We start from the raw sequence: 17,332 nt of genomic DNA, 5'->3' as shown, positions 1-17,332 counted from the left end.
ACATGAACCAAAAGGCTTATGTTTGGGGAAAAGTATGCACAAGAATATATGCAATTGTGCAAATAGCATTTTTAAAAAATTGCATTGTATTAGGGGAATAGCTTGCAGAAAGGTGTGCCTTAGTTCACACCGCATGCAAAAATGTGTACTGTACGTATATTGGGGGAAATGTGGAGAAAGGAATTTAAGATGGGGAAAATGACAAACTTGGAGAAACCCAAAGGGACAGATTTGCCCATCCCTATTCTCCACGGCTTAGTTTCGGTCACGGGTTTGATCCCCATATGGGCTAGCTGCGTAGTCCTGCCTTGCCGAGGGGTTGACTAGATGAACTTAGAGGTCCCTTCCAAGCTCTACAATTCTATGATCCTAAGGAGATCTGTGCTGCTGCCTTCCTCTCCTGTCTCTCTCCACCCCTGAGTCTCATCTTCTCTTTCTCTCCCTTCTACCCTCCTGGCTTCCAGGATGCTTCTGTGGTTTGGGGCTGGTTTACACCAACAAATCCTGCACGATGCCTCCCATCACATTCCAGGACTTGCCGCTGAATATCTACATGGTGATTTTTGGCACGGGGATCTTCGTCTTTGTGCTCAGCCTCATCTTCTGCTGCTACTTCATTAGGTGAGTCATAGCCCCGAGGGAGATGCTGGATGCAGATGGCGGAGGAGAGGGGAAACACAAGCGACGCACCCGTGCCTGTGACTGCAGTTGCTTCTCCTTCTCTGCTTTCTAGATAATTTGGGGTCAGAGAGGAAGAGGGGGGGAGGATTGAAACTTCAAATATTTTTAAACCAAATAGCTAAATCTATTAAAGGGAAGGACTGTGGCTCGGTGGCAGAACATCTGCTTGGCATGCAGAAAGCTCCCAGGTGCAATGCCTGTTGTCTCCAGGCAGGGCTGTGTAGAGACCCCTGTCCCACGAGAGCAGCTGCCTGCCAGTGTAGGCCACACTGAGCGAGATGGACCAGTGGCCTGATTCTGTAGGAAGCAGGCTTGCTAGACCACGAGAACAGAGGTTTTTCAAAGAAAGTTCCAAGGAGCCTTGGAGGTCAGGAGGAAGCCTGTCAAGAATCAGGCAAAGCTTGTTGAAACAGATAACTCCTTAATTGTCCTATGAATTGCTGTCCCTAGCCCAGGGACGGGGAACCTCAATCAGACGCAGGGTCAAAAGTGTCCCTCTCTGTTTGTTCCTTGAGAGTCTTCCCAGGCCACACCACCTACTGGCCCTGCTTCGCAACCTCCTTGCATGTTTTTGCCTGGCTGGAATATGTCCTTGAACTCTGATAATGCCTGTTGTTTGTCTGGATGGAGAATAGAAGGGATGTGTGCGTGTGCGTGTGTGCATGTGTGTTTGTGTGTAGAAAGGAGCCTATTATTTATTTATTTATTTATTTATTTATTTATTTATTTATTATTAATTACTTATACCCCACCCATCTGGCTGGGTTTCCCCAGCCACTCTAGGCGTCTCCCAACATAATATAAAAACACGATAAAACATCCAACATTAAAAACTTTCCTAAAAGTCAGATAGTTGTTTATTTCTTTTCACATCTGATGGGAGGGTGTTCCACGGTGCAGGCGTCACTACCGAGAAGGCCCTCTGCCTTCTGTGCAAAGGTAAGATTTGCATTCATTACCCTCCCCACTTTTGCCTCTGACCCCGCTGACCCCTGGCAGGCTCCCACCTGGCCCTTAGGCTGAATCCAGATGCCCCACCCTCAATCTATAGCCCAGTATGGTCTTTCCTGATTAGCAGAGGCTCTCTTTTAAGACCTCTGGCAGACGTCTCTCTCCTGTCACCTGAATCCTTTTAAGTGGAGGGAACATAGGATGTGGAAGGTTTGCATATAAACCATCTGCTCTGCCACTCAGGCCCCATCTCAGGCCCCCAAAGAATCCTGGGGAGTATAGTTTGTTACGGATGTCAAGAGCTGCTAAGAGTCACCTGTCCCCTTCACGGAGCTACAATTTGCAGAGTTCCCTGTGAAGAGAGATCGACCATTAGACCGCTCTGCGAATCGAGGGGACGGGGAGGGTCTCCTTACAACTGTCAGTGCTCTTAACCAACTGCAGTCCCTGTGATTCTTCGGGGGAAGCTGTGACTGTTTAAACTGTGATGTAATACTGCTCTAGGGACACGGGTGGCACTGTGGGTTAAACCACAGAGCCTAGGACTTGCCAATCAGAAGCTCAGCAGTTCGAATCCCCGCGACGGGGTGAGCTCCTGTCGCTCAGTCCCTGCTCCTGCCAACCTAGCAGTTCAAAAGCACGTCAAAGTGCAAGTAGATAAATAGGTACCACTCCGGCGGGAAGGTAGAGGGCATTTCCGTACGCTGCTCTGGTTCTCCAGAAGCGGCTTAGTCATGCTGGCCACATGACCTGGAAGCTGTACACCGGCTCCCTCAGCCAGTAAAGTGAGATGAGCGTTGCAACCCCAGAGTCGTCCGCAACTGGACTAATGGTCAGGGGTCCCTTTACCTTTAATACTGCTCTAGTGGAAATGAGGCCTGAGCTATGATTCCTCCACCCCAAATCTCTCAGGGCTCTAATTCAGTTCAAGCCCCATCCATTCAAGGCCTGAGCAATTGTTGGCTTGGGTTTCTTTCTGCCAAACTGCTTCTGAGTGTTGCTTCCATGCCCGTCATGAATGTGCAAGGACGGGTGGGAGTCGGAATGCAATGCTGGGTGCAGCTTTTGCCAGAGGAGACTTTGCCCCATGCCACGTAGGATGTGCAGATTAGTTAGCGGAGGAATGAATTTTGCTCTGTGCCGCGAAGGCCTGGGCCTCCTGGCTTTAGCCTTGTGGACAATGAGGCTTTTATCTAGTCCCCTGAGCAAATACCAAAAAAAGAAAGAGAGAGAAGGGTTGAGTATGATTTAGAGCTACTTCTTTGCTAAGCCATGCATAGGTCATAACCTCTTAGGGCAGTTCAATCCCCAGGCTGATATATGTCATTCCTGGGCAAACAAAGGATGCTCCACATATTGAGCTTGCAGTCCCCATTGTATATCCAGATTGGTTGTGGGTGCAAACAATACACAGATGGGTGCAAACAATATGCCAGTTGTGGGACTTGCAAGATACTTTAAATTCAAGCTCTTTGGAAATTGCACATGGGGGCAAGGTTCCTAAGACATTGGGATAAAATAGAGGCTTGCCTCCCTTTCTCTCTTTACGCACACGCGTCCAGCTGGATCAGGCCAGCAGCCGTCGTAGTTCAGCATTCCTGATTCCCAGCCTCTACTGTTGTGAGACCATAGGCACATAGGAAGCTGCCTTATACCGAGTCAGACCATCTTTGCTCAGTGGGTCCCCAGATGTTGTTGGACTACAACTCCCATCATCCCTGAGCTTTGGCCTTGCTAGCTAAGGGTGATGGGAGTTGTAGTTTGACAACATCTGGGGTCCCACAGGTTGAGAACCGCTGGTCTACAGGGACTGGCAGAGGCTCTCCAGAGGATTGAACCTGGAACCTTCCGCATTCAAAGCAGATGTTCGGCCACTGAGCTACAGCCCTTCCTCTAAGAATTACTGCCTCTGAGTGGCTTCCAACACAATATTAAAATACAGTAATGCATCAAACATTAAAAGCTTCCCTAAACAGGGCTGCCTTCAGATGTCGTCTAAAAGTCTGGTAGTTGTTTTTCTCTTTGACATCTGGTAGGAGGGTGTTCCACAGGGCAGGTGCCACTACCAAGAAGGCCCTCTGCCTGATTCCATGTAACTTGGCTTATCGCGGTGAGGGAACCACCAGAAGGCCCTCGGTGCTGGACCTCAGTGTCCGGGTAGAACGATGGGGGTGGAGACGCTCCTTCAGATATACTGGACCGAGATCGTTTGATCCCAATGAGAGAGAGTGAGAGAGCTCTTCACCACTGCAAATAATTTTGTGAAGCTCTCTTATGACACATGCACAAGCCATTAGCCATTTCCCCACCTTAAAATGAAAAAGCTACGCACCCCACCCCACCCAGTTTTAACCCTTCCTTTCTGGAATAATTGCTTTGCCTTGGCACCAGATGTTTATATTTGTGTGACCACTCCCTTGAGAAACAACCAGCCGAGGACATTCTGCCAAGCTAAGATGACCAGCTCTTGTCTTCACGAAACAGGAAATGGCAGGAAGTTGCAGAGGGGAGGGCCTCATTCAGGTGGTAGACAGATCCATTGTTTCTGGGGAAAAGAAGAGACATGTCTTGCTTCCATCGGCTATTTATAGAAAACTTATTTTTAAACTATGCATTTGCCTGCAGCCGGGATGTCTAGGAATAGCCAAATAGATGACAAAGAGCCGATTTCTTTCAGCTTTTCTTTGGAGCTTCTGTCTCCATCAAAATCCCTAAAGAAAAGACGTAGTCAGCGTTGACTTTTCCCAGGGCAAGCGGCAATATCTACTTTGAGAGAAAGTTTTAAGGGAGATCTCTCAACCTCCTCCATTGGAAATTTGAATGCTCTTGTTTAGATTGAGTTAGCCATCATTGAAGTTTTGTCAACAATATTTACTGTAGACTTTTTGAGAGCTGAGCATGTTTGTTACATGAGTTTCATTTATTTACTTTTGCAAGATTTATATAGCACTGAATTAAAATACAACAACCTCAAGGAAGTAAAATACGTTTAGAAATTACCGATAAATTAACAGACTAAAAACAAGTAGGCATAATATAGTGATCAAAATATAGATGGAGTAATATGTGTAATATGGGGACGCGGGTGGCGCTGTGGGTTAAACCACAGAGCCTAGGACTTGCCGATCAGAAGGTTGGCGGTTCGAATCCCCACGGCGGGGTGAGCTCCCGTTGCTCGCTGCCTGCTCTTGCCAACCTAGCAGTTCGAAAGCACATCAAAGTGCAAGTAGATATATAGGTACCGCTCCAGCGGGAAGGTAAACGGCATTTCTGTGCACTGCTCTGGTTCGCCAGAAGCGGCTTAGTCATGCTGGCCACATGTCCCGGAAGCTGTACGCCGGCTCCCTCGGCCAATAAAGCGAGATGAGCGTCACAACCCCAGAGTTGGCCACGAGTGGACCTAATGGTCAGGGGTCCCTTTACCTTTAATATGCGTAATAAAATCACATGCCTGGGTAGGCCTGCCTAAACTAAAATGTTTTCAGCAGGCTTTGTAAAAAATATTAAAGCGGCTGTCTTATATTAATAGGCCCAACAGACTCTGCAAACTTTGCAAATCACCAGTGTTACATTGCTAAACTAAAAGGTTCAACTGACGCCATCCCAGCCAGAAGATGCGACAAGACGAGAGTAAAAAAGTTGGTTCTGGGCATATTTGGCCTCAGTTTTTAGGATTAGGTTGAGGTTTCAGCACTCTTAATCCCACTCTCCAGATACAGAGTTCTTTAGCGCTCTTCGGTCCTTCTTGATTGATGTGGCTGAAAGTCAAAATGACATTGGCATGGCTTCTACCTGGAGGTGCTGGGGATTGAACCAGAGACCTTCTGCATGCAAAGCAGATGCTCTACCACTGAGCTACAGCTCTTTCCCATGTGGTGGCCCCTCGCCCAGCCCTTTGTGCTGCTTGGGCACAAAGAAATCTATGTGAGTCCCAAACAAAACTATTATTCACTGTCCGTTTCCTGCCTCCAGCAGCTCAGGCCATGAAGTTTGACTTCCACAGCAGTGAAAGGGTGCTTGTCCTGGCAAGGTGTCTGAATGAGCCTTGACCAAAAGTTCTAAGCCTCAGGATTGGAGGCAGGTTCATCGCCAGCATTTTAACTGCCTGCCCAGGGGCAGCTCCAGCTTGTTTTCCATTGAGCTCCCAATCTTGAAGCATATGGCTGAGCTGTTGCATTCGCACTTTCCTCTGCTTTGCAGTCCTAGGGAAAAAAAGTTCTGGAAGCAGGAATGACTCTGTGCACCCAATCCCAGCAAGTTTTATCTGCCTGGGACCAATTGGTTGTTGTTTTTCTTTTTGCCGAACGGCTCTCTGGAAAACCAGCCTCCCAATCTGTGGTGATAAGCCATCATTCAGAAGTCCATAGAGAATGTAGGCAATAATTGCACATTGAGTTTATTTGTTGTTTCTTGCTGGGGTTGCAATGTTCCACTGATTAAATTGCTTAGTACAGAGGTGAGGACTGCAAGCCCAGGGGCCAAATCTGGCCCTCGGGATTCTCATTAGGCCACGCCCCTGTTCCCAGGCCACACCCCTTACTTATCTTTCTTTGCATACTCCTTGCGTGCTTCTGTTGGGTAGGAATGTGTCCTTAATGCCGCCTGCTCACCTGGATGGAGGGCATGTTTGCGCACATGTGTAGAAACCTACGACGTTTGTGTGGCTAGAATGTACCATTACTCTAGACATCTCTGCTCTTGGCATTGCCCTGTAGTGGCATTCATCCCTCAGAAATTTGCCCAGGAGAGAATGAAGCCCGCAAGCAAAAGAATGCTCCCCCTCCCTGGTTTAGATGAATCAATTGCAGAAATATTTAAATCTACTTCAAAAGCACCCAGGATTAATTGGGAAACACATCATGCATACACTTTTAAATATAAGTTCTTGTAAAATAATCTTTAAAGGCAGCCCCACATATAAAATTACTGCAATCAAATGAGATGTTGCCAGTTTAACATAACAAAGCCTCGCCGCTTGTCTTTGACATGACAGTTCATTTATTTATTTTTAACGACCTATATATGCCACGTGATCGTAATAAACCCTCAAAGCAGTTTGCAACAAGAAAAGGGGAAAAGCATTATCAATAAAAGGCGGTTAAAACCACATATTGAAAAACATTCAAAAGCCGATTAAAATCAACAATAAACTAAAAACAGATTAACACATGTAGCTTCCATATGCCTGGGCAGGCTTGACTAAACAAAAATGTTTTAAGCAGGAACTCGAAAGAGTACAGCGAAGGAGCCGGCTTGCTGTCTATTGAGTTCCAATGTTTAGGGATTTCTTGGCCTTAACAACTATCCTGCCTTTTCTTCCATGTGTTGATAAAAACTCTGATGCAGATCAGCTGCTCTGAAGGCATGACATTGTTACAAATAGAGGGCAAAACTGGGAGTATGTTTGCATTAGGTTTCTGTGAGAGCAGGGGAAGTCGTCAGTTTGGCTGGGATCACACAGGTCACCTAAGACCGTAAGTAGTGTATCTTTGTGGGACCGAGTGATTGAAAAATGGGTGCACAGTAGACAAGCCTTGAGATACTGCTGAACCGCAACTCCCATCAGCCCCACAAGCATGGCCAAGGATGATGGGAATTGTAGTTCAGCAACATCTGGAGGGCAACGGTTCTCCACACTGGATTTAGCGTAAGCATAAAGAAGAACTGCTGGATGGTATGAGCTGTTTGCTAGCATAGCAGATTGCCTTAGAAGCTGGTAGTCTCTCCTTTATTAGAAGTATTTTAGCAGGTTTGGGTTTTTCCTGTTAACTTAAAAAATGTTCCCTTTCCCTCTGCAGTAAACTTCGACATCAGGCACAGAGTGAAAGATTTGGCTACAAAGAGGTAACAGGGCTATGACCTGGTTTTAAATATTTTTTCCCCTTTTGCTTTCCAAACTATGATCAAGGGAATGGTTTAGTTCCTGAGCAGGTATAGGAAGGAGCTGAGATGCCTCTTTCTGGGCTTGCCAGCACCTTAGTGTGCAACGGGAAGTGAGATGTTCATAATCTAGAACAAAGCAGGGAATCTTTTGCCAGTCTTGTATCCCTAGCATAGCCATGTAAAGCTGAAATTTTATATGCAGCGAGGAAGCTCTGTCCCATAGGCCTAATCTGGCCCACCAAGTGTTCCCATTTCCCTGCGAGGCCATTTTGTGCAAGCTGCAGCCTCCTGCCCTACAAGTGACGCCATGTGTGGGGCACATAAAAGCATAGCTTGGCGAAAAGTGGCTTTTTGGACACCTGCTTCTGTGCCCCCATTGCACAGCGCTTCCCAAGCACCTGACAACCAGCCAACCGAGCAATCTGAAGGAACAGAGCAATGCGTTCTCCCCTTTGGGCAGGGATAGAAGGCAGAGGTGTCTCTCTGTCCTGCCAGCCTCTGCCTGCAGAATTACACTGGCCTCATTCAGGTAGTGTGGAGCACCACTTTCCACCTACCAAACATGGGGAAGTGCTACTGGTTAGGAACCCACCAGCAGCAGGAAGACCCAAAATGCCATGTTCCAGAGGCAGGGAAGGAATCCTGAGCCTGCTGTATTGCCAACACATGACGGCATGAGGCCTGGTTGTTGTGCCAGCTCCAGGCTGGTGTAGAAACTTGCCTGCCCGCCACTACCAACTTCCACTCTGGCTAGCATGCAGAGACAGTGGTTGGTGTTAGGTGTGCAATATTAATCTTTCCACAGCCCCTACCTATCAACATTCTGGATGTAAGAAGACAGTTGTTTCCTGTGGTTTTTTTAATTGGAAAAAAGTTGGCATTACTAACCATGAAGTTGTTAAGTGCCACACTTTTAACATTTGGGCGGAAAGGGTGCCAGTACTGCGTGCTCTTGAGGAGCCCCAGGAAAAAAAGCACTGGTTGTTTCCGTTGTGTCTTGTTTTCATGACAATCTGTGCTGCTTCCGTTCTGCTGCGGCTCAGTTTCCACCAAATGCAGAGTTACTCATCTCTCTGCTATTTGACGGATTTTGCATATTTATTCACATAGATTGACGGATTCAGTGTAATGTATGAGGTGACTATTTCCACAACATTCCATTCAGTGCAAAGGAAACACAATTCAAATCAATTGATGACAATTACGTATCACCAATTGCATATCATTTGTGGGCTGGGGTGGGAGCAAACCGTGAATACCAACAGAGTGATTTATGTTCCGGATGTGAGATGAATAAGCGAACATCGGCAGTTTCCATCACTTTTTCTGTTTTCGTCAGAATAACCTGGCAATCAGTAGTTTGCAGTTGTCCTTCCACCCACGAACTGTACACCTTCACTCACCAATACCTACACAACTCAGACCTCAGTGTGGCTTTTGCAGGGCGCTGCTGTATTGCAGATATGCGCTTGCACAGCAGACGTTTCCACGAAGAGTCAAAGCTATGTGCTGATCAGAAAGGACGGAAAAGTTTGAGCAAAGAGAGAAACAATGGGGAAGTTTGCCAAAGCCCGAATTATCTGGGCCAAATCTCCCCACCCAGCAAGTCTGCCTGTGTGATTTATGTGGTTTCTGTATAAACCAAGGTTTTCAGTGTTCAGCAGCAGTCACTGTCTGTCTGCACAGTAGTCAGCAGGATTAAAATACATGCCCTGATCATTCATTTCTGGTGCCCTGATGCTAATCTGCCTCCTTCTCTTTCCTTTCTTCCTCTCAGGTGGTTTTAAAAGGTGATGCCAGAAAGCTAAACTTACATGGGGTGAGTATAGAATCCACTTTGATGGATGAAAGGGGCTGGCTTTTAACCAACGTTTAGAAAGCAAGGCTCCCTTGCAGTTTCTTTCTGGGGCACATGGGGAGGGGAAAGTAAGAAGAGCGCTGCCGGATCAGGCCAGAGGCCACAGTGGCAAACCAGAGTCCTATGGGAAGCTCAAAATCGGGGTCAAAATGCAACAACACTCTCCCCACTTGTGATTCCCAGCAAACGCTGTTCAGAATCATACTGCCTCCGGCAGTGGAGAGAGAATCATAGAATTGTAGAGTTGGAAGGGACCCCAAGGGTCATCTAGTCCAACCCCCTGCAATGCAGAAATCTCAGCTAAAGCATCCAAGACAGATGGCCATCCAAACTCTGCTTTAAAACCTCCATCACCTCCTGAGGGAGTCCATTCCACTGTCGAACAGCTCTGACTGTCAGAAAGTTGGAATCTCCTTTCTTGTAACTTGAAGTCATTGGTTCGAGTCCTGGCCTCCAGAGCAGGAGAAAACAAGCTGGCTCCCTCTTCCAGTTTTTTTTTAAAAAAATTTATTTTCAATGCAAAATTACAACAGAAATTACAAACATTGAATCCAAAATAAAACAGTACAAACAAGAAAACAAAATACAAGAGAAAAAAACAAACAAAAACACACATCTACAAATAAAACCATACCATCATTCTAATCATTACGTACATATACACATATTGACACCCTTCCTTTGTTCTAAGACCTCGAAATTTTTACTCTTTCTAAATTGAAAATGGTGCAGAAAGTATATAGAGGTAATCTACATTAGCCACCAAAAGCTTGCTCCCTCTTCCATGTGACAGCCCTTGAGATATTTAAAGATGGCTATCCTATCTCCTCTTAGTCTCCTCTTTTCCATGTGAAATATACCCAGCTCTTTCAACCGTTCCTCATAAGGCTTACTTTCCAGACCCTTGATCCTCTTAGTTTGCCCTACTTTGTACACATTCCAGCTTGTCAACATCCTTCTTAAACTGTGGTGCCCAGAATTGGACACGGTATGTAGCTATGATAACCAGCAGCCACTGATAGCTTTATCCTTCATTAAGCTTTACCTTAATTGTCTTTTCAAGGCACACTACCTTCAACACTAAAAGCTGTGCACAGCCATCACAGCTCATAGCCATTGCTAGGCTCCATGAATTTGTCTAAACTCTTTTTAACTCCATTTTGGAGGAGCAAGTGCCATGGCTTTCATTATGTGCTGTGTGAAGCAGCACCTCCTTTTTCTGCCTTGCATCTTCCCATAGAAGACTAATCAAAATTTGCCAAACACTTACACAGATAAACTGTTATTCCGTGAATATCAGTGAGACTGAAGCAAAATCCCTGGCAGGAAGGAAAGAAGGAACCCTAAGAGAGTAGAGCTCGTGTGTTTTTTTTACTTTGCATGCAGAAGGTTCCAGGTTGAGACTTGGGCACCTCGTGAGTAGTAAGTGACATGAAAGACCTCTGCCAGAGACCCTGAAGTGTTGTTGCCGTTCAGAGGGGGGGCCACACATTTTCTTGGACCAGGGTAGCTTCCTCCAGCTGCTGCAGCCCAAATGGAATTGGTCACAGATCCACACAACTCAACACAACCCCAGGACAATTAATAATAATAATAATAATAATAATAATTTATTATTTATACCCCGCCCAACTAGCTGAGTTTCCCCAGCCACTCTGGGCGGCTTCCAACCGAATATTAAAAACAATACAGTGTCAGACAATAAAAGCTTCCCTAAACAGGGCCACCTTCAGTTGTCTTTTAAAAGTAAAATAGTTGTTTATTGCCTTGACATCTGCTGGGAGGGCATTCCACAGGGTAGGCGCCACTACCGAGAAGGCCCTCTGCCTGGTTCCCTGTAACTTGGCTTCTCGCAGCGAGGGAACTGCCAGAAGGCCCTTGGCGCTGGACCTCAGTGTCCGGGCTGGATGATGGGGGTGGAGACGCTCCTTCAGGTATACTGGGCCGAGGCCATTTAGGGCTTTAAAGGTCAGCACCAGCACTTTGAATTGTGCTCGGAAACGTACTGGGAGCCAATGAAGATCTTTCAGGACCGGTATTATATGGTCTCGGTGGCCGCTCCCAGTCACCAGTCTAGCTCCCGCATTCTGGATTAACTGCAGTTTCCGAGTCACCTTCAAAGGTAGCCCCACGTAGAGCGCATTGCAGTAGTACCCGAGCCCTGCCCTGAAGATCCCAGGAACTGAACGTGGGACCGAGCTGTGTCTCTTCCGCGGCAACTGGGTCAAATGATTTGGCCAGAAGCAAAACTGGGCAGTTCCTCTGAATCTGCCCCGTTCTAACTCCTGTTTCTCACCCAGCCTTTGCAAAACATGACGAGGCCCGTCTTTCGCACTGAGATCTGCTGTGGGTGGGCACGCAGGAGACAGCTTTGTAATGTACGCCTCTTCTTCTCTCCCCCCCCCCTTTCTCCACAGCAGACTTGTGCCGTCTGCCTAGAAGACTTTAAAGTGAAAGATGAGCTGGGAGTGTTGCCATGCCAACATGCCTTCCACAGAAAGTGAGTAGCTGCCAAGGATGGGCCAAATAGCTGCTTTTGTGCCTCTCGGCTTGGCAAGACGCCTGGCGTTCAGTTAACGCCCTTTGGTGCATGCGGCTGGGGAGAGGAGATGGGCGCCTTTGCCCACAGAAAGAGGCGAGGGGAGGGAGCCCGGCTTTTGTTTCTGAAAACCTCTTGGGCTGCGGGGAGGGAGGGCATCTTTGCGAGACGGGAGGTTGGCAGGAGTAGGCCAAGGCCTGGATCAAACCGGACCGTGACATGGCAAGGCTCAGAGCCATTGTCGGAGGTCAGAAGGGAGCCAGGGTTGCACCTATTGTTTGCTTGATGGATTGTTTATTATCCGCTCTGCACCTTAAGGTGGGCTAAAACATCTGCCAAGCCAAGAGTAGGAACAAAGAACCCATCGAAATGAGGGCTACGTTTGTTTCAACTGAGAGGAAGATAGTTGAATTCTGGGGCAGATTTTGGCTGAACCCCTGAAGCAAAATACAATCATACCTCGGGTTACAGACACTTCAGGTTGCGATTTTTCAGGTTACGGATGCGCCGAAACCTGGAAGTACCAGAACGGGTTGCTTCCAGGTTTTGGCAGTCGCGCATGCGCAGAAGCGCTAAATCGCGCTTTGCGCATATGCAGAAGCGCCAAATCGCAACCTGCGCCTGCGCAGACGTGGCACTGTGGGTTGCAAAAGCTGCGAGTTGTGAACATGCCTCCCGCACGGATCACATTTGCAACCCGAGCATCCACTGGAATAGAGTCAAAATGATCAGGGAAGAGGTAAAATGATTTGAAGGTAAAACTTAAACTTCTTTTAAGTTTTCTATTTGTTTTCTTTCTTATTGCCTTTTTAAAAATAAAAAAGCTGCCAGCTTTACTGGCTGGTTTGCAGCATATTGCCTGCTGCTCCCCCCTCCCCCCCATCCTTCCTTCTTGGAGGGCTTCTGGGAAATTTACGTATTATTATTCATTTGTTTGTGGCATTTATATCACACCGTCTATTCCCAAAGGCTAATATATATATATATATCTTCTGAGACGGTCCCTTGCCCTCGACCTCCCAATCTAAAAGAAAAGACATAGCATGAAAGGAAAAGGGGAATGGACGGGAGGAGGGGAAAGCAAGCTCAAGCACAAGTTGCAGTTGCAGCCAATGTCTGTGGCAGTTCTGGCTGTCTTGCTCTTAATAAAGATCATTTGTTGTCTGGAAACAGCCCCCCCCCCCCAACTAGATTAGAGCTGGAAACAGAGATGGTGATTATGTTCCAGGCAGGGGGTCAGGACAACTCCTGCCCCACAAACCCCATACACACATTTCTTTTAAAGCACATTGCCTTGAAGAATCCCAGCAATTGTAGTTTATTAAGGGTGCTGGGAATTGTAGCTCTGTGAAGGGTAAACTACAGTTGCCGTGAGTTTTTTGTGGGGGGAGCCATGGGCTTCAAACGTGCTTGAAATATTTGTCCTTCCAACAGCTGCCTTGATGGCAGATTGAATCCTCACAGGAGGGGGGCTTCATAGGGTTACCCCCTCCGTTCCTCACTAATGTCAGCGTCAAGAGTGCTAGGAGCAAAAGCAGCAGGCCTTTAAAAGCTATATTAAAAACAGAACTGGAACGAAATTAAAAGGGGAGAACGTTTTTGTTTTTTTTAAGGGCTTACCCACCATGAACATGTTGAGATTGCAAGCTCCTTCCCCTGTCCCTGATAGTGTTTGGCGGGTTATTACAGGGGTTGAATTGTAACCTGCCACTTGACCAGCCTGAAAGTGAGCTTGCAGATGGTGGGTGGGGCAGCCCCCCAACACTGCCGAGTCTCAGGTGAAGTCCCAGCTCAAAGAAGAAACCCTCTATAGCAGGGGTAGCCAACAAGGTGCGCTTCTTACATTGATGGACTCCAGCTCTTATCGGCCCTTAGCCAGCAAGGTCAATGGTGAGGGATGAGGGAAGTTGGAGTCTAGCAACATCTGGGTGGCACCAAATTAGTCACTGATGCTTTAGAGATATCTTCCTGTCTTGTGGACTGAATAACACCCCAGACGATCAACACAGGGCAGTTGCTCACAGAGCCCAGAATCCCCAATTCTAATCCAGGTTGTTCTGGATGAATGGTGGCTCCATTATTATCTGTCTGGGCCCATAAACTTGTGTTCAAACCATTCATTAACCCCCTGGCATCCTCTCCATGCAGCAGGTGCCAGAACCCTGGGAGTCAGGCCAAGCACAGCACCTGCAGTCGCCTGGGGTTAAAATCCCAGCTGGCTTGTGCAAGCCGACCCTGGCGTTTTCCGAAGAGAAATCGGGAGCCATGGCAAGGCAGTGGGGCAACAGGGAGCAAGTGACTTGGAGAAGCCAGTGCTAGGATCACTTTGCAGCTTGCATTTCCCTGCCTCCCTGTCTGGCTGTGGATAGGAGCAGAAGAGGCAGGAAAAGGAGAATTGCAGCAGCTGGGCCACTGGAGGCTCTGTCTGCACACTTGCGGGCTCCTGTGCAACCAGAAATGCTGGAAGCAACATGCACATGCCAGTTCCAGTGCCACATGTGTGCTCAGAGCAAGCACACGCATGTGCATATCCATAGCATTCTCTGTGAGCCAGGCTATACCTTACCTCGTGGCTGGGGAACACTTCTGAGCCCAAGTGCTGTAATTCCTTCACAGCGACCTCATAGGGGCTGTGTGCCAGTGGTGCGGCAGGGCCACAGGCAAAAATGGGCAGAGGGATGAATGTGAATGTTGCCTTCAGAGTCTTCTAGTTTCTACACACTCGCCCAGCCTGCCCGGCAACCCCATCAAAGCAAGGTTAGAAGCTCTATCAGAGCTCAAGGTCACATTCTAGCCCGGCAAAAAGCAAAGCCTGCGAGGGGACAGCCCGGGGAGAATGGGTGTGACTGGGAGGGGGCTTGACTTAGGGAGGTTCCCAAGGGCCTGACAGAGGGCCATATTTGTGAAGTTTACCCCTAGGTAAAGGGACCCCTGACCGTTAGGTCCAGTCGCGGACGACTCTGGGGTTGTGGCGCTTATCTTGCTTACTGGCCGAGGGAGTTGGCGTACAGCTTCCAGGTCATGTGGCCAGCATGACTGAGCCGCTTCTGGCAAACCAGAGCAGCGCACGGAAACGCCGTTTACCTTTCCACCGGAGTGGTACCTATTTATCTACTTGTACTTTGACGAGCTTTCGAACTGCTAGGTTGGCAGGAGCAGGGACCGAGCAATGGGAGCTCACCCCGTCGTGGGGATTCGAACCACTGACCTTCTGATCAGCAAGCCCAAGAGGCTCAGTGGTTTAGACCACAGCGCCACCCACATCCCTTGAAGTTTACCCCTACCTTTGAGCTAAAACATCATCCTAGAATCATAGGGCTGGGTTCTGCAATGCAGCAGTCTTTGGTTCAATCCATGGCCCTGAGATTAAGAGTCTCATGCTCTTCCGACTAAGCTATAGCAGCTCAGCTTTTAATGCTGTCAAAATACACCTCTCCTCCCCCCTCTCGTCCTTCCCCACCCCCACTTCTATTTTGTCTGCAGGTGCCTCGTGAAATGGCTGGAAGTTCGCTGCGTCTGCCCCATGTGCAACAAGCCCATCGCAGGCCCTGCGGAGCCTCACCAGAGCATTAGCATCCTCTTGGACGAGCTGGTGTGACGTCCAGCCTCCCGCTTCCCCCAAAGCAGACCTTCTACTGACATAGATGATTGCCTGGGCGAGGGGTCCGCACTAAAACGCGTGCCCCCAGCTACAAACACTTCCCACTGGGGACTGTCTCCTCCTCGAAGGAGGCAACGGGGAATTGTACCTAGTGCCAACAAGCTGGCCTTGTTGTGCGTCCCCGGTCTGGGGGCAATTTCTTGGGGGAGGTTGGTCAAACCTGTGCCAGGTTCTGCGTTTGTCTCGGTCCTCCGGCACACAAAAGGGCTTAGGAGCAGAGGACATCCTACAAGGACAACACAAGTCTCTTGCACTTGGTTCCTACAACAGGACGTTACGATGCCAAGTCTTCCCTTCGTCTAGGAAATACTGGTCAGAACCAATTGCTGGGTGATGACCCCCTGCACCCACCCCCCCTCGGCTCTTTTAGCAGGCCTAATGAACTCTTTCTAGGAAGCCAGTTCCCCAACCCCACTTGGGCCCCTCCTCAGAAGGGTCCGTTTTACGATTAAAATTGGGAGCTTTAGCTTGGGCGCCGCCTGATCTAGACCAATCACAGGGTTCTTCTCCGCAAAACCTAGAGTCCATGTTTACAGTAAGACTTAAATGGAAACCTCCTGGCTGCTGCAGAAGACACTCCACACCAAAACCCGTGTCCACACCATCAATTTTGAAGCACTCCTGCACTGCTACAAAAGCCAGGGCTTTCCTAAAGGAATCCTGGGAACTGTAGTTTGAGGGTATGGAGAGTTGTATAGGATACAGCTATAGTTCCCAGAAGCCTTAACAAACTCAAGTTTGCAGGATTCTTTGAGGGGAGCCATGGCTGTTCAAAGTGGTGCAAGAGTGCTTTAAATGTATGGTGTCGATGCGACCTGTGGCTTTCAGAGCACAAAGGTGTTTTTGCCTTTTCCACATAGCTGCATTAGAAGTGGGGGGGGTTGTGGGGGGGCCACACTTTGCCTCTCGTCCTTCCTTATGCACAGGTCATGGGGAAGGAGGAGATAACAAAAGACAGGTGTGATTCCTCTTTTTGATTTGAAAGAGGGGCGGGATGTATTTTCTTAAGTGGCCTTTGAACTTTTTCTTCCTGTTTTACCCTTGTACAGAAAAATAAATCTACTTTCTCTGAAACCTGTTGGCTGATATTTTGTTTATTTTTTAAAATATATATACATTTCAAAAACGAAACCACTGTATTTATCATCACTTTTGGAGAGGCTGTGTCACAGATAGTTGAAGCACTGGCTAAGTATTCAGCAATTCCAGTTATTTGAGTGTCCTCAACTTATTATTTTTTTTTTCTTATATAGGGCTAGTTTACGCATGTAACACTTTGTTGGAATTTATCAGCATTATCTTAATATAAAATTTAATTTAAAAAATATATTTAAAAATTACTTCTGGATTGAAGGGTGCTGTGCTGAATTAAAAAGCTGGTAAGACTTGGCCAAATACTTCCTTGACTTTCCATATCCTTGGTAGATCAATTGTAGCTCAGTGGCAGAGTATCTGCTTTGCATGTAGAAAGTCCCAGGTTCGATCCCCAACATCCCCAGTATAAATGTTTTTTTTTTTCTTTCTTAAAGGCTCAAGGTATTAAAATAATAATAATAATAATAATAATAATAATAATAATAATAATAATAATAATAATAATAATTAATAATAATAATAATAATTCCTATCCTACCGTGCCTCCCAAAGGAAGTCAGGGCAGCAAACAACAAAATTATATAATTAAAAAATAAAATAAGGGGGGAAATAAACATAGAAGGGTGTTTTAAAACTGCCACACCAACTCATAGCTAATAATGTC

The 17,332-nt window shown here is 47.3% G+C and overlaps 1 protein-coding gene across 2 annotated transcripts in view; it reads left to right on the top strand.

Moving 5' to 3' along the window:
* Positions 1 to 16,448, top strand: part of RNF122 (ring finger protein 122) — a 34,975-nt gene extending 18,527 nt beyond the window's left edge. Inside the window, exons 2-6 of one of the 2 annotated variants that reach the window (XM_081171890.1) lie at positions 465 to 621; positions 7,431 to 7,476; positions 9,293 to 9,334; positions 11,794 to 11,873; positions 15,396 to 16,448. In XM_081171890.1, the coding sequence (XP_081028016.1) occupies positions 465 to 621; positions 7,431 to 7,476; positions 9,293 to 9,334; positions 11,794 to 11,873; positions 15,396 to 15,510 (440 nt within the window). In that variant the 3' untranslated portion in view covers positions 15,511 to 16,448. Of the gene's footprint in view, positions 1 to 464; positions 622 to 7,430; positions 7,477 to 9,292; positions 9,335 to 11,790; positions 11,874 to 15,395 lie in introns of both variants that reach the window. The other variant, XM_081171889.1, reaches the window with a different exon arrangement.
* The last annotated feature ends 884 nt before the right edge of the window (positions 16,449 to 17,332 follow it).

Source organism: Podarcis bocagei (genome assembly GCF_964188305.1).
Source record: "Podarcis bocagei genome assembly, chromosome: 15".
NCBI classification, from domain to species: Eukaryota; Metazoa; Chordata; class Lepidosauria; order Squamata; family Lacertidae; genus Podarcis; species Podarcis bocagei.
Note: the sequence above shows the minus strand (reverse complement) of the source record. Positions and strands in the feature narration are given on the sequence as shown.